Raw genomic sequence first — 23,365 nt, forward strand, 5'->3', positions numbered from 1 at the left:
GACTTATTTTTATTTATTTTTAAGGGAAATGGTCGTCCCCTCTCTATGGTTCGAGCTTGTTTGCCGTTCCAGCGTGAAAAGGGCCGGTGAGGCAGCGGGGGGGAGGGGAAGGGTTAGAGAAAGAGACGTCGGGTCTCGTTCCTTGACGACCGTCTCCACTTCCGCTCCATCTTCTGGGGCCCTTCTAGTCACCTGGGCCCAGAGCAGCTCCATGGTAAGGCGAGCCGTTAGTGGCGGTTGGTGCCGCCCAGGTGCCCCTGGCTCCTGACTGGGAGCTCGGAGACCGGCTCCGCTGCTTGGCGACGAGCCTGGCGGGAGCTTCGCGCGGTTAGATATAACACGCCGAGAGGCTCCTGAATCGGCAGGTCCCTCCTTCCCTCTTCTGTAGCCAAGGGGATGCAAATGACGGGCGGCGCCCTGACCCCGCCGCGCCCCTTCGCCCTCTGCCCTCCCTAATATGGGGCAGCACGCGGGGCTGGCGCCGAGTGGGAGGCGCTCCTCTCTCCCTGGGAGAGTCGCTGGGCCAAGTAGGCGCCGCCGCCGCCACAACCATGGCTCCTTCGCTGGTGGCTGCGGAGATTACCGTCGTCTTCTCCCAGCATTTGCAGGGGTGGGCAATATGGGACCCTGACCCTCGGCGTCTCCTTTTCTGCCTAATCGCGTTTCTGCTTTTGGTCCAGGCGCCAGCGGCCATGGCGGAGGGAGACGGCCTCATTTCAGTGGACTACGAAGTGTTCGGGAAAGTCCAAGGGGTGTTTTTCCGCAAAAACACGCAGGTGGGTGTGCTCCAGTCTGAGGTTTCCCTGGGGTAGGCAAAGGGAAGGTGGTGTGTGACTTTTCCGGTCGCCTCCCCAGCGCGCCCACACAGGCATTGGGGGGGGAAGCGTGAGCATTATGAGCGCTTTAGAAGCTTTGCTTGGGCAGCTGAGCAGATTATGTTGTGTATACACTCCCGCATCCAGTGCGTTCCTACTGCCTCTTTGAGATACATACACTACTTGGCCACAACTGTATCTATCTCTAGCTGTGTTTTAAGCTGGGTATGTGGACACAGCCTTGGGCTACAGTCCTATCTCCAGTCCATTTATTTAAGAGTAAACCACGCTGATCCTCAATTTGTATTGTCAAAAGGCCTGGATTTTAAACAGTGGCTATTTCTTTCTTCTTTGGTATTGGTTGCTATGCAAATATATTCTGTAGTTTCCTTTCTATTCAGACTAATTACTCTGTTTGTTTGTTTGTTTGTTTGTGTGTGTGTGTGTGTGTGTGTGTGTGTGTTTCAGCATATATATGTTGACAACGGAGCCAAACTGCTGAAGAATTACAGTGCCTGCTGTGGCAGCAGAGACCAGTAACTCTTAACTGCTGCCTCCTGTGTTGTTTTTGCTGTGTTAGCAGCACTGAAGTGACCTCCCTGGGGCGCAAGCCTGGGCAGTGTATATGGAGGTCCTGGGCTGCCTAGACAAAAAGACACTCCTTTTGGCCTTGTTGATGTGGTCTAAAGGAAAGGAAAGCAACATGTTTTGCTCCAACATGGCTGCAGGAGCTGCTGGAAGGAGCGTACAAGGCGCCATCCGACTGTCTTAGGGACTCCACTCTGGATTTGTATAGTGCAGGGGTCTGCAACCTTTAAGACAAAAAGAGCCACTTTGGACCCGTTTCCAAAGGGGGAAAAAAACTGGGAGCCGCAAGACCATTGCAACATTTAAAACAAATATATCTCCGGAGCCGCGATCTGACAGCGGGCGGGAAGGTGACGTCGGGACGGTGTGTGACTAAAGCACGCACCACCCCCATGCGACGTCACAGCCAGTACAGCGCCCGCCACAGTGGGGAGTGTCGGGGCGCACAATGCGCCTCCTCCCCTCACTAGTATCTGCCCCGGAGCCGCGGCAAAGGTGTAAAAGAGCCACATGCGGCTCTGGAGCCGCGGGTTGCAGACCCCTGGTATAGTGTATACTCCTTAGCCTTTCCTTCTCTCAGATATGTCCCACAAGGCAGCGTATTATTATTTCTTTTTCCAGCATATAAATTGCATCTTTATATATTTTTTTAGACTGAAGGAAAGAAGTTGGGTGTCGTTGGCTGGGTGCAGAATACTGACTATGGCACTGTGCAAGGCCAAATCCAAGGTCCTACTGTCAAGGTGCGACAACTTCAAGAATGGCTTCAGAAGACAGGAAGCCCCAAGTCCCGCATCGACAGAGCTGAATTCCGCAATGAGAAGAAGATTGCTCGTTTAGAGCATAGTGACTTTTGTATTGTCAAATAATAGTGCCCCAGGGGGGAAAGCACTATATTTATAGTAAGAGCAATAAGCTCATTGGGAAGAAAGCGCTCCCTTTAGTTTTTATATTAATTGTTTATGTACAGATTTATTCACTTTTAACTATATATTTAAATTATTTATTTACATTGTGATTACATTGGTTACACTGAATGTTCTAAGAACTTGATGTGTTAAGAGTTGTTAATAAAGTGTATGCTTAGGTTTGTTTGTTTGTTTATTAATTTATTTATTTAACATCAGCCCCTGGAGGTACACTCCATTGTCTCTTGAGACAGGCAGATGCCAAAAAAAGTTTAGAGCATATGTACCCTGCTCTTAAATCAACAAGGCTCCCAGAGTGGCTTTACATACAATCAATTAAAACAAGGCAGTCCCTGTCCACAGGCTTACAACAATGGCAGACTTTGGTCTTTAAAATGTCAGTGGCACCCTGTGCAAGGCCAAAATCTGGTACCACCATAGCCTCTCACCTTTGCTTCTGCTCAATTCCCTACGTTATAGTTGCAAAGCCCTGCAGCGCCCTCCAGTGCGGTGGAACCGATTGCACTGTCCAAAATTCACCTCTGCCTACAATCTAAAAAGCCACAGCACATAAGGGAAAAGGGACAAGGAGGGAAGAGGGGAAAATACATCAAACTCAGACAATAGTTTTTAAAACAGTTGTTTTTATAATGACAAGCTTGCATAGTTCAGGGGTAGGAGGTACATGATGAAGCTGGGCCTTTGGCAAAACTGGTGGAATGAATGATCCCTGGAGGAAAGGATAATCAAAGGCTACTTACTAACCATGAAGTCTATGTTCTACCTCCACTATTGGAGGCTGTATGTCTCTGAATGCCTGTTGCTGGGAATCACATGTGGGAAGAATGCTGTTGCATTCACTTCTCACTTGTAGGCTTCCCATTGGTATGTGCTTGGCCACACTGGTTACTTGACTAGACAGGCCTTTGGCCTGATCCAGCAAGGCTCTTACATTCTTAACAGTGGAGCCTATCCATATAAAACTGTTTTACAAACACTTCATGTGTATGCAGTCTGCACTGCATTGAGAAGGCTATATAGCTAATGCTCAGATCTGACGAATTTAAAGAGCACAAAAAAGGCTCCAACCTGTGTGTTTCAAACCCAACATTCATCCCCTGATTTGCCTTGGCCTCTGAATAAATTTCACAGAGGCAGCTGTATTAGTCTGTTCAGCTAAAACACTATCATTGCACCTTAAAGGCTAATCAATTTTATTATGTTATCAGCTTTCATGGATTAGAGCCCAGTTCATCGGATGGAAAGAATGCACAGCGCTAGAAACAAATTTTCTGAGTTCCTTCGCTCCCTTGCCTACAGAGATTTCTTTTGCTGCTGCTTATTCCACGCCGCTTTTGCAGGGCTGACTTATCGGCCCTTCCTCCATTAGGAGCGCCCCAGAGACGTCCTACACAGACTTTGTGCGGCAAACACAAAGGATCCTACCAGCGGGGCTGGAGAATGAGAGTTTCGAAAAGACTACAATACCCAGGGTGCATTGCAACGCGTTTCTGTACGAGGGGAATCGGTGTCCCGATACTTTCGCCGGTGGCTGTTGAGCAGCAGCAGCAACAACAACAACAACGACAGGCCTTCTTCCTCAGCGCTGCCGCCGTCGAGTTTTCAGGTGGTGTCTGACAGTTAATTTCACCAGCTGAGGCGGCGGGAGATGCAAGTCGATTTGGCTGCCACGGATGTGGATTGGTGCCTTGTCCGGTTGCGGGAGGCGGAACTAGGAAGAGAAGCGGGTCTGTTGCGACCACGCCTGGGATGCAAGGAGGGAGGAGACAGAGTCTGGCCAGTGGTTTACCCGGGGCAGCCCAACAGCTTTCTACTTTGTCTTTATAAAGTCTGGAGCACCCGCTTTTCTCTCCAGCTTTGGTCACCGCAAAGTCTTTCCTCTCATCAGCTGGAATCGCTTCATAAGGGGTCTTAATTGTATTTTTAAAAGTGCATTGGCTTTATTCAATTCCTTCTAGGTACTCCTTTATTCTATTTCTCAAACCCTGGTTGGCACAACAGCAGTCCCATGAGGTGGGATAGACTGAGAGTGGCTGACTGGCCCAAGATCTCCTGAGTGAGTGTCAAAACAGAGGATAGTTTTGAACTTGCGCTTCAGGCAGTATTTTAACAATGACTCTATACTTGCTCTGCAAATACTGGTCCAAGCAATGGGAGTTGGTATTGCAGTAACCAAGAAGCAAAGGAAGCGGTGGCTAGCTGGTGCTTCCTTTTTCCTTTTTTAACTTTATGCATCCTCTCAAAGCCAACACCACACTAGCTTCTTTCTGTGTGTAACTAGTCTGAATGGACTGTACAGTTTTTGGCTGCTTCCAAATAAGTGTTTATTGTGGAATCAGTTCTCTTTTTTTATTTATTTTTGCAGCGTCCATGTAATGTTATTCACATGAAAATACCAGAGCATAATTTTTTCCTAGATTTACCCTTTCTGTGGAAAATCCAGTAGGTTAAAAATGTTGCTAATGCCCCATTTACAATATTAAGCCCCCATCTAGAACATTTGCAATAAGCACAATGTTTGTGTATCTTCAGTTATTACCATCCGTGTGCCAGCTAAATTATGGCACTCTGCATTAGTGTCCAGCAGTTATGCTTCATTTCACCCATATTACGGTAAGTTGACACAATCCTGCGTGTATATGTGGTTGTGAAACCACATGTTTGAATTCACCAAAAATCAGTTATTTGTCATAATTTAGCTTTGGCATTGATGACTTTGGATTTTGTATATATGTGCATGTTCATATGGTTTGGACAGAACATAAAGAAGTGTTGAATCAACATAGAAACAAATGGAACTATTCTGCAATTGCTGAACTTTTCTAAAATGAGAACTGAATTTTGTTGACAAATGCTGCAAACTGGGCCTAAGCACCATTTGACTCTATGAGGCTTACTTATGTGTAGGCAAATATAGGATTGTGCTGTAAGGCAACAAGAATGACCATGGAAACAAACTAGGGAAATGTTAAGGAATTTATGTGGAGTCTGGCTAAATATATCTATTAAGCTTTTGGTTGTTTTCACTCTGTTTTCTTATAGGGGATTCAAAGAAAGTGGCAGTACATATCCAGTCTCCTGAGGTTTTCATCCTTCCACTTTTGTGATGATCAAATGCTTGGCTGAAGAAGTGCAAACCAGCTTGCGGTCTGGAGTGGCCATCAACTCACTAGGCCAGTGTGTTGAGGAGCTTGTCCTTAACAGCATAGATGCGAAAGCAACATGTGTGGCTGTCCGATTGGATATGGAAACTTTTAAAGTCCAGGTGGTGGATAATGGCAGTGGGATGGGAAGAGATGACCTCAACAAAGTGGGAAATAGGTATTTTACCAGTAAATGCTACTCAGTGGAAGACCTAGAAAATCTAAAGTTTTATGGCTTCCGTGGAGAAGCTTTGGCAAGCATAGCAAACATGGCCAATATATTGGAAATATCATCCAAGACAAATAAGGTAGCAAAAACCTTCCTGAAACTGTTTCACAATGGAAAAGGACTGGAAGTCTCTGAAACAGAATTGAATAGACCAAGTGCTGGAACAACAGTGACTGCATACAATTTATTCCACCAATTACCTGTGAGAAGAAAGTGCATGGATTCCAGATTGGAATTTGAGAGAGTGAGGCATAAAGTAGAGGCTCTTTCACTTATTCATCCCTCCATCTCATTTTCTTTAAGGAATGATGCTTCCTGTTCAATGGTGCTTCAGTTACCAAAGACAAAAGATACACGATCTCGGTTTTCTCAGATATATGATCTAGGTAGATCCCAGAAATTACGAGAAATAAATTATAAATCTGCAGGATTCGAGATAAGTGGTTTTATCAGTTCTGAAGGGCATTACAATAAGAATATTCAGTTTCTATATGTGAATAATAGATTGGTATTAAAAACAAGATTGCATAAACTTATTGACTTTTTATTAAGAAAACAAAGCATTATATGCAAGACAAAAAGTGGGTCTTCGACTTCAAGTCCTGCTCGTCAGCGCTCTGGCCCAGAGCTCTATGGAGTCTTTATTATCAATGTGAAATGTCCATATGATGCGTATGATGTGTGTTTGGAACCTGCAAAAACTCTAATAGAGTTTCACAACTGGAATGCTCTCCTAGATTGCATTGAGGAAGGAGTAAAATGTTTTTTAAAGCGAGAACATTTATTTATTGAGCTGTGTGGTGAAGACGTTAAAGAATTTAATGAAAACAGTGACTTTTGTTTAGTTAAAACTCTAGATTTACACCCATCTCTCCTTGAGGAGAAGGACTTGCAGGAGAGTTTCAAGAGAGCTTCTGATAATATTGTGGATTCTTATGAAATGTTTAATCTGCAGTCAAAGTCTGTCAAAAGGAAATTAATTCATGAAAATAAGACATCAGACCACACAGCACCAACTAACAATTTGGAGGGAATAGATGCTGGCTCAGATTTGACCAGCACTGGACCTGTTTATGATCTGAGTAGCAGTAATGTGAAGAATTGTCTGCCTGACAAAAATGGCACAATTCCCAGCTTGCCAAAGTTGGGTAACCTACACCAAGAATCAAACATTTCTGATAATCTCCCTGTTGAACCAATTAATTCCAAGTGTTCAGAAGAAATCAGCAAACAGAACAGGGCAGTTGCTTTAGAAATAGACAAGTATGCTTCTACTTCACTTTGTACTGAGAAACATGATAACTGTGCAAATAGGCAACAAGACAGAGCCCTTCAGGAAAGTAACCCCAGCACTGTCACTCTGAGACATGTTGAAGCTGTGGAAGATGTTAATGACTTTGAAGGTGAATCTCTTCTTGGAAATGGGTTGATAGGAAAATATAAGCCAGTGACAGATAGGGAACCTTCTGCAGGATCAAATGTCAATGGAGAAGTGGTAATGGGAAGGGGAAAAATCAAGTTGTGTTCCACAGGCCTTATAACACATCTGATGCAAAATCTGCCACCTCACAAAACAACAGAAATTAACAGTTCATTAGACAGACCGACACAACTGGGTCCAATAAGTGCCAAGGATATATTTGGAAAAAAGCTAGTGTTTTCAGAGAAAACTCCAAGTGCTGAAGAAAATTTGAGGAAAGCCAGTGCTGCCATTGGAAACAAATGTAAGAGGAAGAAGAACATGTCAGGTCAAAAGAATGAGGTAGTTTCCTTTCCTCCACATGGTAGTGTTGACTTTGTAACATCACATGTCAAAGAATTTATTTATAAGGCACCTTCAGGTCCTGTTCATCATCTAGACAGTGCAACTCAGACTAGGGAAATGATTGAGCCTTCAGTTAGGCCTAGATCCTGTGGCTTTACAAAACTAAGCTTGCATCCAAAGCTGGGGTCATTAGATAGATTCAGAAGACATTATGGGAACTTAAAGAGTACGCCAACAACTGATGCGGAAAAGAGTGAGGTTAAAAGGCCAGCCTGTGGCAGGTATCCCACTAATGAGACTACAAATTTTCAGAACTCTAGTACCTGTGAGATTCCAACCAAGGAACATTTTGTGTCTAATAACAGTGGTCATGATTGCCGTTTTTCTTTAGAAAGATCTCATCACTCCATAGAAGAAAGTCTATTACATGGAGAAGCTGTTCATATAAGGGAAAGTCCTCTGACACTGACAGAATACTCTCAGATAAAAAATAAACCTCTTTCTGACACTAGCTTCACAGGAACACTTGCCTCTAAAGTATCTAGAATGAAGGACTGCCTTATAGAAACTTTAACTACAGAACCTTTAGGGCATACTTCAGAACAATCACAAGCACATTCAAGCCAAAAAGATGAAGTCAGACATGACCACCTATCTCAAAATAATCTTTTGCAGAGTGCTTGCCAAATACCTCAAATTTCCCCAAGAAAAACAGGAGCAGAGAGTTTTTCTTTTGCTTCAGCCTCTGATGAGCAGGATGATCCTGGAGGAATCTCTAGCACAAGACCTGGGAACGCGGAAGATACTGTCAACCATTGTTTCATTGACACTGATGGGGAATATGCAGTTTCCTCAAACAGAAGTTTAGCTTTGCCCAATAAAGAGGCTGATTCTGAAGGCTCCTGTGAAAATACAGGCGTTGTGGATGGATTTATAAAGCAAGCTGGGAAAGCCTCTGAACTGCAAAATGTGAACTTGACTGGCAATATGGAGGATGCTGCAGATAACTCAAGTGCAGCTGAGGAGGAAGAGCCACAGTTGCATCATTCTGAATGGTTTCAGCAGTTTGATGCTTCGTTGGGTAGGATGGTATACATCAACAAACTGACTGGACTGAGCACCTATACTGCTCCCAGCGAGGAACCTCAGGCTGTATGTACTAAAGATATAAGCACAGTGGCTGTAAACGTTGTCATGGAGAGTGGTAAGTTCACAGTGTTTTTTCAGGTTTGCTTATTGTCAGGGATTATTTAGTTGTGATTCCTGCATTGCAGGAGGTTGGACGAGATGACCCCCTTCAGTTCTGTGATTCTATGAGCACAAAACCATGTAACCACCTGTAGCGGGGTAGGCAGTGGGGGGAGAGGAAGGAAGAAAGTCCAGGTGTTTGAAAAAAATATTCATTTCAGTCTCAACACCTTTTGGAACAGTCCTTCAAGAGAGAGGGAATACATTCTCTGAAGAAGAGTTGTCACCAGTGTTTTTATGCACTTGATGAGAACTGTTCAAAACATGCCCCTGAAGCATGTTGGGCCTGGAATGAATTTTCCTTCAAGCACTTGGGAGTTTCTTCCCCAACCCCACCTCCCACTCCCTGCTGAAAACCACTGTTCTTTTATTTCTGAACAGTTTATATGCAGGTCTCCTTGCTGATGTGTCTTTCGTAATTCATATAGTGTTGACTGAATCTTATTTCTCCATCATTACAGTGTTGCACTGATGTGATTCTTGAATGTTTTGTATTATGCTAATCACCTATTGATCCTTTTATAATAAAAAAACAGCAAGTGGACATTTTTGTAGACTAGCACTTGTAAGCACATCTATAGAAGTAATTCTTTTGTTGGGTATTTAGGGTTTCAGTGCAGATGCCACCCATTTAGAAGTGAGCTTATTGTGCCCTTCCTTCCAAGACCTCGGCAAGAGAGGAGTTTAGCAAGCCAAGATTTCAGAGGTAGGCCAGGACATAGAGTACTATGTTAAATAATAACAAACCAAAGAATTCTGCCAGCTGTCCCAACAGGAACTTGGAGTGATTCAAGGTCTCTTAACAATGGGACTTGTATGAATCACTTGACGTGTGGAATTGGAAATAACTTTTTTAAGGGTCAAAGTCAATTAAAATGTGGATAGCATGCAGTGCCTACTTCTATGTAAACAACAGTGATTTGAAGAGGAAAATTAATCCCTTTCTTCTGATTGTCCTTGTTCTCGTCTGGAAATGACACCATATTTAATTTTTGAGATCTTTATGAATCAAGGAAAGGTGAATCATTGTTCTGGTATGTGTTTTCTCTAGTAGGAATGAGCAACTTACTTCAAGCCCTCTTTAACATTTCAAGGCAGGGCAGATTGTTGTACTAAAACACACACTGGAGGAAGATCCTGACGCTTTAACAATCTCACCTAAAGGTGACAGAGCTACTTAAGCAGCGGTTTGGGGATACAAACTTTGCTTTGTATCCTTCTATATAAATAGTGCAGTGAAGTGGTTTTCTAATCTTGTGCAGATGTGATAAAATAAAATCTCAAATGTCATAATGGGCAGTGTGCTTTTTCTACTCGGATATTATCTTAACTTGTAGATGGAAAAAATATGAACCAACCCCCATAGTTTCAATACTTTGCATATATTCTCTTCTAGATACACAAGGAGAATCTCTCCAGTCCTTGTTTTCTGAATGGGACAATCCTGTGTTTGCTCACTTTCCAGAGGTGGGTGGAATTGCGTCACCATTAATTATTGGGATTTGCTTCTGTTTTATGTTGACTTGTGATTTTTGGACTGAGATAATAATTGTTATATAGATTTATGGAACTGTCCAAAAACTTACCACTCACGCCTCTTATGCTTAGTCTACAAGTCCTTCATGCAATTTGGAAATTGGTGGTATTTTTGTTCAAACTTTTCCAAAAGCTTATCCTGTTTCATTTGGAAGCCAAATTGCTTTTATAGGCCCTGCTTAGTTTACCAAAACAACAATCTTGACTTGAGGATAAAGCACTGTGCCCTAGTTATAAGCTAAATGGTTTATAGCACAGTTTTCAGTTATCTCTGGCAATGTAAATAGTGCAATGTGATTATTCTTGTAGGACTAACTGGATTCTATAATGTGATAGGGAAGCTATAGTGTTATCCATTGCATTTGCTGCTCATTTAAATTAAGTTTCTTTACTCATGAGGGATATGGCTATCTTTAGAATAAATGTATTTATTTGAAACTGAGTCCAACTGAGCTTCAAGGAAACTGCTTTCAAGTAAATATATAGAAGGAGTTGTGATGGAAAGTATACACTATGCCCATTAGGTTATATTCATATTTTAACTTGGCAGTAGTCAAGTCAGAGTAGCAAACCTTCTGCTGTTGCCTTTTAAAAAATAACATCAGCTTCAAGCTTCAGTCCAGTAAGGGATAGCTTCCATCATTATCGTTATCATCTCAAACTGATGTAGACATTAAGCATCTGTGTAAGGTGACAACAATAGTGGGTGATAGTTTTACTAGCTCGTTGCATCCACTCCAAATACAACAAAATGCAGATACTAGAGTAGGTGACCACATTGCTTCTCAAATATCAGTGGGACCAATTTAAATGTTTTGGGTAAGATTGCTGCAAAAAACCACTTATCTTGATCAGAAGGACTGCACACTGTTGATGTTACAACTTTATTTAGCGTCCCACAGAGGTTTGCAAGATGGTGTGGGAAACACCCATGTCAATACTATTTAAATGGGACTTTGAGTTCTGTTATGAAGAGCATTGTATAAAAACAATTGTTCATATGATTTTGAGTTCTGATATTTGTTGTTCCAGCGGACATCCTAATAAGTTAATTTTGATTATATGTTTTATAGGTTGCTCTTAATGTGAGCAGTGGGCAAGCTGATAATCTTGCTGTGAAAATCCATAACATCCTGTATCCATATAGGTTCACCAAGAAGATGATTGATTCAGTGCAGGTAAATATGCTAACAATTTGCATAAAACATTTCTTTTGAGTTGGAAAGATACAGACAGTGCAGTAGTTAATAGTTGTTGTTGTTGTTAGCAAATAATGTTTTATTGGTGTATGTCAACAAATTGATGAACTAGTGAAATATTTTTGTTGAATTATTATACAGTTATTATAGATTTATTTGTAAGTTTTAATGAATAGTCAACTGAATGTGTTACAGGTTCTTAATCAAGTGGACAATAAATTTATTGCTTGTTTGATAAATACTACGGCAGATGAGAATGAAGACACAGGTAAGAATGCTACTTCCTCTGAGTAATGGGGTTTTGCAGCTTTTGTAGAACTTGGCTTTACCCAGGACAATGACATAACTCTTTTCATCTTGAACCAGTAATGGCATTTCTAAGCTGGCATCCTGGGCCATGTTGCTTTTGAGAAGACTTTAATCTCTACTCCTCAGTTGAAGAGCAGAGATTAAATGCTGCTCTCTTGGCTGCATGATCCTGTTCCGTGCTGGGAATGGGGCACACAGGCAGTGCAAGACTAAACTCCATCATCCAGCCTCTCAGTTGATGTCACCAATGTTGTCAGCTGATGGCCCAGTGGGGGTGATCTGGGGAAGATGGTCTTGTGGGCCAAATTGGATCCCCCTTGTGGGCCAGGATTGGTCTACATGCTGGAGGTTCCCAACCCCTGGTCAATAGGACAAATCTGCAAAATATCTTAATGATATGATGTAGATTCAAATAATGATTGCTAATTCATAAATTAGTGTGTAGAATAGACTTTTATTGAATTCATCTGTAGAACATATCAAAAGAGAACCTAATTAACCTTGCATCGAGAGTAGACTTTACAATATTAACACCTTAAAACATCTTAAGATCGCTCTTTGTCTGGGGAAGTAATGTGTAAAAATACACATTTTTACACATTTACAATTTTCTTATTTCTAGTGCTTGAAAGTAATATAACAGGTTTTCCATTAATGCCCAATCTAAACATTTTTTAGCTATTCTTTTACTTTCTGTATTCTTTGTTATCGCCAATCCTTTGCACACAATATTATTGCCACAGCTTGTATGTAAGAAGTTACTTCCTTGGTGTGGGGTTTTTCCCCATACCAAGCCTTTGACATAATTCAGTTTTTCAAAAATGGGATTTAAAAGAATCTCTTAAACAATAACAGACACTATTACGCATTTTATCTTCTTCCCTGATACTTTTTTGCTGCATGACATATAAGATAATATCCCCTCTTTCTTTTTTTTTTTTTAACATTTCCAGCATATGCTCAGAAAACTTCTATTTATTCTATTGGATGAGATGAGATCAAAAGAAAATTGTAGCACAAGTTTATATGCTGAATTTTGTATGATGCCTTTTGATCTAGGTGGAAATCTCTTAGTGCTGGTGGATCAGCATGCAGCCCATGAGCGTATCCGCCTAGAGCAACTTATTACAGGTATAGTTACAGGTGGTTAAAAAAAAAAGCAGCTTTCTTCCTTTTCTGATGCAAATGTGTATTATATTTGTTGTGATGTATGTCAGTTAATTGTAGAGAATGAAAATATAGGATCAGTTTCATTGTGAGAACCAGCATCCCCAACATTGGCTTCTTTTGATTTTTCTTTACATCCCATATTTTTAGCTGATTGTGAATAATCTCCTCTGTCCAACAAGGGATGTGTATTTTTCAAGCCTCAGGAGATTCTGGCCGCAACTCAGTAGAACACAGCAGCAGTCCATTGTGCCTATAACAGTTCATTGACCTCCTTGTCAACAAGAGTTATGAATTTTCTACAGGGAAGAGTCCAAGAGAAACTTTTCTGGTTGTAGCCTGGCAGCGAAAATTGCTCAAGAATGTGAAAAGCCCTTGGGACTGCAAAAAGTGTTTGCTAAAGGATTTAAATGGAGTCACTATACTTGTAACAGCTTGCTTGGCTATTTTTTGGGTGGGTCATGCGTTAAAGGAAATTATAATTGTTACCTATTCGGATGGCCATGGTTGATACTGGCTGGGAATCCTCATGTCTCATGAACAAGCTTGTGGTTGAAAATAGAGAATATTCCGTTCTTAATATTATAGGTCCCCCATCCACTGCTGAAGAAAATACTATGTTACTTCAAACTGCATGCATGTTGCATTCTAAAACATAGGGCTGTAGGATGAGGCAGTAAGGCACATTTCTTATATATAAGATAGATAACAGTGCATTTGTTGTTATCAGATTCCTATGAGAAGCAACCAGAAAAATTGGGCAAGAAGAAATTGCTGGCCTCCACTGTTTGCCCCCCATTGGAGATTGAGATTACAGAGGAGCAGAGGAGACTCTTATGGTTGGTATTAGCCAGACTGTGAATTGGCTGTGCTTTTTATTTCTGTTTTAAAATACATGCAACTTTTTCTGGTTTCAGCCCATCCAAAGCAGCTTACAACAATAAAAACGACAAGTATCAAAAATCAATTATTTCTAAAACCAAGAATAACACAGATTCACAAGGATAAGACAGACCAGCACCTTAAATTAGGCCTGGACACACACTGGCAGCCAGTGTAGCTGGTATCGCACAGGTGATATTGAAGCTGAATGAGTATCTCCTTCTCTGAGTTGTTCCTCTTCTGTGGTAGACGGATTATGAAGTTCCAAGTTACATTGGTTGGAAGTGGAAAAGATTTGTTTGCTCAATCTCCAAGGACTGAAGAGTAGTCTTGTTCAAGTATTTAAATCTCCCAGTTGGAGATCAATTGGGTATTAGATTAAACTTTATTAGGGTACAGGCCCCCTAACACTTCTGAAAAAGTGGCTTGTTTTGCCTTTAAAGCGACAATTTTAAAGAGAAAAGTTTGTGGGGATGATAACCTATATTCTTCAATGGAGAAAACTCTTATCTGACAGAAAGTTTGGTTTTAATATTTATTTTAACTCTGTAATGTATTCTATTCTGCTTTTATTCTGTTTTACATTTTTTATCTTTTGCAATGGCTTCAGCTATGCAAATAAATAATATTTATACTTTAAAGAAACTACTGTATCCACTGACCTGGAAATAAGCAACTTACTTCTCAATAAACATTTATTTGGTTGTGGTGTAATAGGGTATGTTTTGACCATAAATCATGATAAAATTTACAATCTAAAAAGATATGTTCAAATACAAGTTCATTTGCTGTTAAATCTAATCATAAACTTTTTTTCCTGAACTGAACAATGAGTAATGCTCTCTAATAGAAGCTCTGCTCCTCCATAGAATTATTTCTCACCTTTTTTTTTTTTTTTTGGTAAAGAAAGTATATCAGCAAATGATTGTGGTGATCCTTGATTATACTGTGTTTCTTTTTAAGAAAGTGCAGTAATTGTAGTTTGGGAGTTTGTGGAAAGGAATATCCAAGGTTGATCTTCCATTTCAGAGTCTTGTGCTTCCATTTTAATTACTAGGTGCTGCCAAAAAAGTCTGGAGGACTTAGGCCTTGAATTATCCTTTCCAGAGAACAATCGCTCTCAGATTCTTATTGGGAAAGTGCCACTGTGTTTTGTGGAGAAAGAGGCCAATGAATTGCGCCGTGGCAGGCAGACGGTGACGAAGAGCATTGTGCAGGTGATATGTGGATGTGAATAATTTACTATGTCTGCTCTATAATAACGATCGGCAGCAAGTTGCTTGGAAGTCCTGTCTGCATTACAATCACTCTTGTTCCCTGCCCTGCATAACTAGGAGTCTGTATGAAGTCCTGAAAACAGAAAGATACCATGAAGTGTGGGAGAACTCTTATGTGGCACCCCACACCAGTAACAGACAGCGTGGTGGGACTGACCTCCTGACAGTGGAGTCACTGCTGCTTGCCAGCTGGAGAGGTTGGTGTGGTGCAAATGCACCGGTTGGTGTGGCAGATTGGCTCTGCACTGCACCAACCTTTGTGCCACCTTGCCCCTCTCCCTCACCTTCTGGGCAAACAGCTGTGTGGTGATCACACAGGGTCCCCGGACGTTTGACGGTCTATTGACCCTGTGCCACCACTGTAATTGCTTTCTTCGCTGCCACCAACTCGGTTCTCACGGGTACACACAGAGTCCAGTCAGTTGTTAACATTAACAAATAATCAAGTTTATTTATAGGCATGAACAAGCTTATGGTTTCAGTTAATTTTTCTTGTCATTTTCTTAATCTTATTTCCTTAACTGTCCTATTCGTTCCTAACAACTTCGAACTTATTATCCCAACTAACTATCTGACTCCACCTAACAATTCCTCTCACTCTCTCACCACACAACTCGACCAACCCACAGACTTTTCCTCCCTCTTCCTTCTCCAACTCCCAACTCTCAACTCACTTTTCAACCACTCCAACTCTAACTCCTCCTATCAGTTTCCATTGGCCAATCACTTCACACTCATTTAACCCTTTCCTTATGACCCACCTAGGAGGCAAACGCCACAAGCTGCAACTCAGCTGTTGGGAGGTCAGGTGAGCACCACTACCACGCCATCCACTACAGCCTCATATTTTTTCCATGTGTCATCATTGTTTATTTGTATGCTGCTTTTTCATCATAGATCATGCTCAAAGCGGCTTACAACTTCAAAAAGTCTACATAATTCACGAGCATTTACAAGACAGAACAATATGTAAATAGTTATATAAACAATAGGCTAATGAAAACATCTCTGATTAATAAATATACAATAAGATTAAACAATCCACTGATTTTTTTTTTGATTTTTTTTTGAGAGTAATCATATAAAAAACATTTACTGCTTGGTTAAAGGGCACCAAATATTATACACAAAAAGAAAGACTTTTTCCTAACCTCATCCACCTCATTGAATGAGAGAAAGAAATGCAAGAAACAACAAAAATTTAAAATGATGGGTGAAAAGGCATGTTGGATAGGAAATATCGTCCTGTCTCTTACCCACCTAGCACCTTTTAATATGCCACCTAGCATCTTGTAATGATCTCTCTCTCTCTCTCTCTCTCTCTCTCTCTCTCTCTCTCTTTTATTAAAGATTTTCTTGTTTTACAGAAGTATGTGTAATGTCTCTCGTATTTTTTCCATGTAACATTTTTACAAATCAGTTTCATTTGTTGAGACATTTGGGGAATACAGCCTCATATCTGTGACTTTTTAATTTAAGAAACAGGCTAGAGATCAGTTTAGAGCTTGTATTACTTTTCGGAAACCAGATGTCCTCATTGACCATGCATGATTCCTGAGTCATTTCAACCTCAGGATTGCTTCGTGTGTTACAGGTTGTCAATGCAGCTTTATAAAGCTCTTTCCAATGCTAAAAAAAGAGGGATGGAGCACTTCGTACAATTGTATTGTATTGGAAGTCTTATGTTGTTAACAGAGATAGGTTTGCTTTCCTCCACTTGCCATATTGAGACTTGTGAGTGGGTACTCTTTATGACAAAGAAGCGAATTAGCAGTTGCCTTTCCTCCAAGTTGGTTTGTGTGTGTGTTGGCACACATACCATCTTGCTTACTGTGGAAGAAGCGCACATTCAGTTTTTGACATTCTATAATAACCAGAGTTTATACAAAATGCACTGAATGACAGCCAAGGCTGCACTTTTAAGGGAAATAATGTAGTTGGGGAATTACATTCACATTTAATGACTGCAGGTAACTGTGAGAGGGTGCAGCAGAAGCTGGGTAGGTGTTGTCTGGTTATAGGTTATGTTTCTCCTGTATGCATCCACTTTGGAGATCTGTATTTGAAAACTGTTTCCACATGTGGATTATGTTGCACATTAGGCATAGACTCTGAGGATCTGGAATGGTGAGGAGAATAAAAATACTGGAAGACGTATGAGGAAAATTCTATTCAGAGATGCTACCAGATTAAAGCATGATCTTTCAGTATTGTTTCCACTGTATCGGTTAAGTTTTTCCTGAGCTTTGGCGGTGTTACATACAGGTCTTGATCAGGCAGACTGGAACAGCTTGCTAATAATTCTTACCTAAAGTGGATAGGTTATTTACTCTGCAGATGTATTAGCTGCTTCATATAGATAGCAGCCTAATCATAAGATATTTAACATCCAAATATATAGAAATGATACTTAAACCTGCAGAGCATTTTATACCTAGGATTTGCTTAGCCTGTTTTCCATTGTAATTGGCAAAATGGGTTTGGGGAAACTGCAGTCATACTCATGCATGAAAAGCCATTAAGGCTGATAGTCAACCAAGTTTTAATCAGAGTGGACCCATTGAAATTAATGAACATGACTAAGTTAGGTCCATTAATTCCAGTGGGTGTACTCCAAGTAAACTTAGTTGACTACTACCCATTAATTTATTTTGAAACATTTCTGTATCATCTTTCAATTCAAAATTTCCAGGGCAGTTTATAATAACTAATTAAAACGCAATAAATTTAACATTGTATCTGCAAGTTTACTACAGAGTGGGCTTCTTAGTTCCATCTACATACTTTCCTCTGAGACATCTGCTGTGCTGAAATGGGAATGTATACATCCTTTGTATTCTGATTTTTTATTTTGTTACCATGGTTTTGATAATCCCTTTTTGAAGGAGAGATTTTGTTTGTGAGGGTGAGAAAAGAACATAACCTCATTTGTCTGATCTGTATCTTTTGTATTTTTTTAGGAGTTCATTCGAGAGGAAATTGAGGTATGGTGTGTGTGGTTTATAAAGAAGAGCTGTATGAATTAGACATGACTCGCACATTACCCTCCTAAAGTCAGAATTTCCATCTGCATGTTTTGGAATCCTGAGGTTGGGGCAGACTCCTTCCCACCAGTGGCCAGAACAGGAGGATAAGAAAAGCCAGCCCTCCCTATATGCTTGGGGAGGAGTTGGAAGAAAGAGAGCAGCCGCATCATGTTGTCCTTGGACCTGTGACATCTAACTGTTTCAAAGCAAATGTACCTTCTTCACTCTTGCCATTGGTAGACGGCAATTCACCCCCTTCTTTGAGATTCTAAAACAACACAGCCCAAAAATAGTGAAGCTCCCAGAATAAACACAGTAACAAAACAGTGTCTTGAAGGGAGCAGATACATCAGTAAATAAATAACCATGTATGTTTAAACCACAAATGGCCTTTCACTGGAGAATCTGTGGTACAAACTGTTGTTACATGGAAAAGAAAGAGGGAAAATATACAGTGCTCCACATAAATTGTTCTTTTATTGTGTAGGGTTCTAAAATAACCAGAGGAGAATTCATATTCCCTTGTTAAAGGAACTAACAGTCTGTAACAGCCTGAGGGCTGTTCACAGCTTACACTTGGGTGAGGTTAATTACTCGGAGAAGGAAAACAATTAGTAACTCTGGACCAAACCACCCCCAGGATTATGAAGAGGATTGTGAGCAAAATACTTGAAGGGAGCTCTCTGCTGATCACTCCTCCCCTCCTTGCTGAGGAAGAAGTCCAATGCTTGGGTGCAACAGTAAATTGTTTCAAATTTAGAGCTCGTCCCCATTTCCACTTGTGCTGTGTCTGAGCAGTTTTCCCTTTGCCCTGCTCCTTTCCCAGGGAAAGACTGCTCTTTAGTACTAAATTGGAGCAAATGTGAATCCAGGGGAAAAGCTGAATTGCTGTTTGCTCTGATTGAGTGCTAAAGAGGGGTTTCGCCCAGTGAAAGCAGCAGGACAACAGGAAGTGTGGATATGCCCTTTGTCGACTGCTGGTGCAGAGCATGGCATGAGAACGGCAAGGAGGTTATATGGACCACCTAGGACCTCACTATCTCTAGTTGCTGTGACTTTTCATTCTTAGTTGTCTTTAGAAACAATTGTTGTTTTTCAGCTTCTGCAATCCACAGGAGGGGCACGAGGGACACTGCCTCTAACAATTCTGAAGGTGCTGGCTTCCCAGGCTTGCCATGGTAAGGAAAGCATTGTTTATCTTGGGCCACCTTTCTTCTACAGAAACCTTCCTCACACTTTCAGAGAGGACAGGTGTAGTTTTAATTAAAAGCAGAACAGCAGGGATCTATAATGTTTCATACTGAAACTGTGCTTCCGTATATCAGTTTACTGTGAATTCAGTGCTGCTCGTGCATGCAAGTTTTCTGCTGCATCTAAATAACATCATCCTTATCAAAATGCCATCCCATGTTGTTTTCCCATTTAATCCAGATTTACCATTTTCATGGAGGATCCGAAGTGAACTCCCCATGAACAGTAATGGGGGAGTGGGGAATGAAATGTCATTTTGATGAGGATGATGTTGTTGTGTGGATGTCGTCATGTGTATTCTGTGAAAAACTTGCATACACAAGCAGAAATGTGGAGAGAAATCTGCCTTTCATTTTCACAACTCTTGTTTCTTGCTCACCCTCACGGGCAAAAAACGGGTTTTACTGCAGGTATGAATTGCAAGTTGTGTGCTATTGGTTGCCGTAGGGAAACAGATATTAACATAGTTATAGAGCTTTGGAGGGGGGGTCCCTCTCCTTTTATGCAACTTCATGGCTAGGAAAGAGCTGCCCTTCTTGTAGAGTTACTCCATCCAGCCTCTTCTTTTTTCAGGTGCTATTAAGTTTAATCACAGCTTGACTTTGGAAGAGAGCTGCCATCTTATGGAAGCTTTGTCATGTTGTCAGTTACCTTTTCAATGTGCTCATGGGAGACCTTCGATGCTGCCTCTTGCTGATGTAGATCACTTGCAGCAGGAAAGTCAGGTATTACATTCAGCAGACAAAACACACAGGATGTGGTGACTGAGTGTGCCTATCCTAACAGAAATTTCATACTAACCATCAAGTTTGCCTGGGTAGAACACACTACAGTGGTGCCTCGCAAGACGAAAAGAATCCGTTCCGCGATTCTCTTCGTCTAGCGGTTTTTTCATCTTGCGAAGCAACCCCATTAGCGGCTAAGCGGATTAGCGCTATTAGCGGTTTAGCGGCTATTAAAGGATTAGCGGCTAAGCTGCTAAAAGGCTATTAGTGGCTTAGCGGCTTTGAAAAGGGGGGGGGAAGCGAAAAAAATTTGGCGAGACTCGCAAGACGTTTTCGTCTTGCGAAGCCAGCCCATAGGGAAATTCGTCTTGCAAAGCGCATCGCAAACGGAAAACCCTTTCGTCTAGCGGGTTTTTCGTCTTGCGGGGCACCACTGTACTTCAGTTTTCTTCTTCTGTATGTGTATATATTACATGCAACCTTTTTTTTTTTTTTTATTATAATGTTTATTGAAGTTTTCCAAAAGAAAAAAAACAAAAAGAAAAAGAAAAAGAGAAACATACACAGAAAAAAGAACGAAAGTAAGAACATCCAAAACCAACCCTTACAACAATAATCATATCCTCTTTTAGACTTCCTTCAACGTTACTGACAATCGTTCATTATTATCCTTTTGATACGCATTTCTTCCTTCTTTCCATATTGCCTTTTATTCATCCCATCCTTACAATCTCTACTGACAATATTTATTATTTATTTACAAAGCCTCTTTAAAACATGCTACCGTTATTTTCACACCATAATTGCTTTCCAGATAACACACAAATTTCTCCCAGTCTTTTATAAATTTTTGATCTTTAGAATATCTAATTTTCCCTGTTAATCTATCCAATTCAGCGTACTCTGTTAGTTTCACTCTCCACTCTTCTACCGTTGGAACCTCCTCTGACTTCCATTTCTGAGCTAGCGTAACTCTGGCAGCTGTTACAGCGTACTGGAAAAGTTTATGATCTTTTCTTCTGACATCCTTCCCTATAATTCCTAAAAGAAATGCTTCTGGTCTTTTCACAAAAGTATACTTCAGCATCTTTTTCAGCTCGTTATAGATCTCCTCCCAAAAGCTTTTGACTTTTTTACACTCCCACCACTGATGGAAGAATGTCCCCACCTTATCTTTGCACTTCCAGCACTTATTATCAACCTTGTACATCCTTGCCAGTTTAGTGGGTGACAGATACCATCTGTAAAGCATTTTCATCGTGTTTTCCCTCAATAGCGTGCAAGCCGTAAATTTTGTGTTCTCTTTCCACAACCTTTCCCAATCCTCAATTTGAATATTATAACCAAAATCCCTTTCCCATTGTACCATCACCGATTTCACCTCTTCGTCTTGTGTGTGCCACTTCAACAGTAGTTTGTACATTTTTGACAGATTTTTATCTTCAGTATTTATTATCTCTTTTTGAAAAATAGACTCTTTTTCTTCATAGTTCCTCTCCTTCAGCTCTTTTTTAAACATTTCATTTATCTGAAAATAATTTAGCCAATCATATGTCAGTGCTTTAATTTGTTCATAGGGCTTTATTTTCCACTTCCCTCCCTCTTTAATAACCATTTCTCCATAGTTTCCCCACTTCCCTCTCATATTAGTTGTCTTAATACACCTCATTTCTAACGGGGATAACCAGTGCGGGATTTTCGGTTCTAATATATCTTTATATCTGTCCCATACCTCTATTAATGCACCTCTAAAAATGTGGTTAGTGAATCCCTTATGCACCCTCTTTTTGTCGCTCCATAGGTACCCGTGCCACCCGAATCTGTTGTTAAACCCTTCCAAGTCTAATAATTCTTTATTCTCCAACTTTACCCATTCTTTTAACCAGCATAGGCATGCCGCCTCATAGTAAAGTCTCATGTCTGGTAGGGAGAAGCCACCTCTTTCCTTTATATCTGTTAATAACTTAAATTTAATTCTGGGCTTCTTCCCTTCCCAGACATATCTCGAGATCGCCTTTTGCCACTCTTTAAAAGTTTTTAAACCTCTTATTATGGGTATCGTTTGGAACAAAAATAACAGCTTAGGGAGCACCATCATCTTTACCATTGAGATTCTGCCCCAGAGTGACAATTTCATTCTAGCCCAAATCTCCAAGTCTTTTTTCACACCTTTCCAAACCGGGATATAATTATATTGATATAAATCTATGTTTTTATCAGAAAGCCATATTCCTAAATATTTAATCTTCTTTACCGCCTCAATCTCTGTTCTTTGTTGTAACCTGCAACCTTTTAGGGTAGAACCTTCCCAATGTGGTTTACTTCAAATTTGGATAGAGAGCTTTAATAATGTGCAAAAACTATCCAGCATCTCATCTGAGAATTAGTTCAGTTGAAGTCCTATGTGACTATAAAGGCCTTTTCAAAATAAGATTTAGCTTTTTGAATAATACCTGTAAAGGAACACATGAGGAATCAGAACTGAACATCCATGTCCATGTGGATTCCTGAACAGGACCAGGCAAAAATCTAATACATTTCTTGCAGATCTTTTCCAGTGCAATCCTATACAATGTCTACTCAGTGGTAAGTCATATTGAGTTCAGTGGGGCTTACTCTCAGGCAAGTAGAAACAAGCACTGTTCATGATGATTGTATGACAACAAGTTTTAATTAATTTTGCAGAAAAACAAAAAGTAAACTCTGAGGGTACTCTCCGTTTAAATATCAATTTGTACAGAATTTTATAAGCAATATTATTGGATTATTTTCTTTGAGTTAAGGTATGTGTGACCAAGTCATTAATGTTCTTTCTTCTGCTTCAGCCTAGACCTAATCTGGCTAAACTAAAGAAAATGGTGAAGTGCTGGCAACTCTTTGGGAAAGAGAAGGACTGTTGTACCTGAAAGCGCTGACCAGATCTTAAAATTTCATTGAATGCTGATGCCTCTCAACAGGTAGTGCTTGAGGCAAACACCAATAGATGTTCCTGTTATGGAACACACATTACTGTGGAACCAGGATCAACTCTGAAAGCACAAGAAAAGAAGGAACTTCAGCATCCTGAATTCATTCAGCAAGGACCAGGATTGTCTAATACTTTAAAAATATATGAGGCAGAATATTCACATCTGTGCTCCTGAAAAATGTGGAGTGACTTGAATTGCACTAGCACTGTATAATTAAATGCTTTTGAAAGGTTGTTTTGTAAAATAATAATAGTAAAATAATAATAGAATCACACCCTTGGCTCATTGCTTTATGGTCCTACAGAGA

The 23,365-nt window shown here is 40.6% G+C and overlaps 1 protein-coding gene across 10 annotated transcripts; it reads left to right on the forward strand.

The window, feature by feature from the left end:
- The first annotated feature begins 79 nt into the window (after positions 1-79).
- Positions 80-23,332, forward strand: LOC114591878 (acylphosphatase-1). 10 transcript variants are annotated; one of them, XM_077925507.1, is made up of 13 exons: positions 642-776; positions 5,375-8,673; positions 9,325-9,423; positions 10,114-10,184; positions 11,327-11,431; positions 11,648-11,720; positions 12,821-12,892; positions 13,659-13,767; positions 14,868-15,027; positions 18,048-18,071; positions 19,213-19,291; positions 19,938-20,089; positions 22,915-23,332. In XM_077925507.1, exons 2-13 carry the CDS (start codon positions 5,439-5,441, stop codon positions 22,993-22,995), a joined length of 4,260 nt encoding a protein of 1,419 aa, XP_077781633.1. In that variant the 5' UTR covers positions 642-776; positions 5,375-5,438; the 3' UTR covers positions 22,996-23,332. The 10 variants fall into 10 exon arrangements, with proteins under 10 accessions (XP_028575333.1, XP_028575353.1, XP_028575364.2 ...); XM_028719547.2 differs by lacking the exon at positions 642-776 and adding an exon at positions 3,655-4,388; XM_028719576.2 differs by lacking the exon at positions 642-776 and adding an exon at positions 3,655-4,059.
- Positions 23,333-23,365: the final 33 nt, after the last annotated feature.

Source organism: Podarcis muralis, chromosome 1, assembly GCF_964188315.1.
Source record: "Podarcis muralis chromosome 1, rPodMur119.hap1.1, whole genome shotgun sequence".
NCBI classification, from domain to species: Eukaryota; Metazoa; Chordata; class Lepidosauria; order Squamata; family Lacertidae; genus Podarcis; species Podarcis muralis.

Excerpts from the sequence above, each read along its gene's own strand:
- LOC114591878 (XM_077925507.1), top strand. The coding sequence starts at position 5,439 with ATGATCAAATGCTTGGCTGAAGAAGTGCAAACCAGCTTGCGGTCTGGA. Across the intron at positions 12,893-13,658 it reads CCTAGAGCAACTTATTACAG|ATTCCTATGAGAAGCAACCA; the intron begins GTATAGTTACAG and ends TGTTGTTATCAG. Across the intron at positions 20,090-22,914 it reads ACTTGCAGCAGGAAAGTCAG|CCTAGACCTAATCTGGCTAA; the intron begins GTATTACATTCA and ends CTTCTGCTTCAG.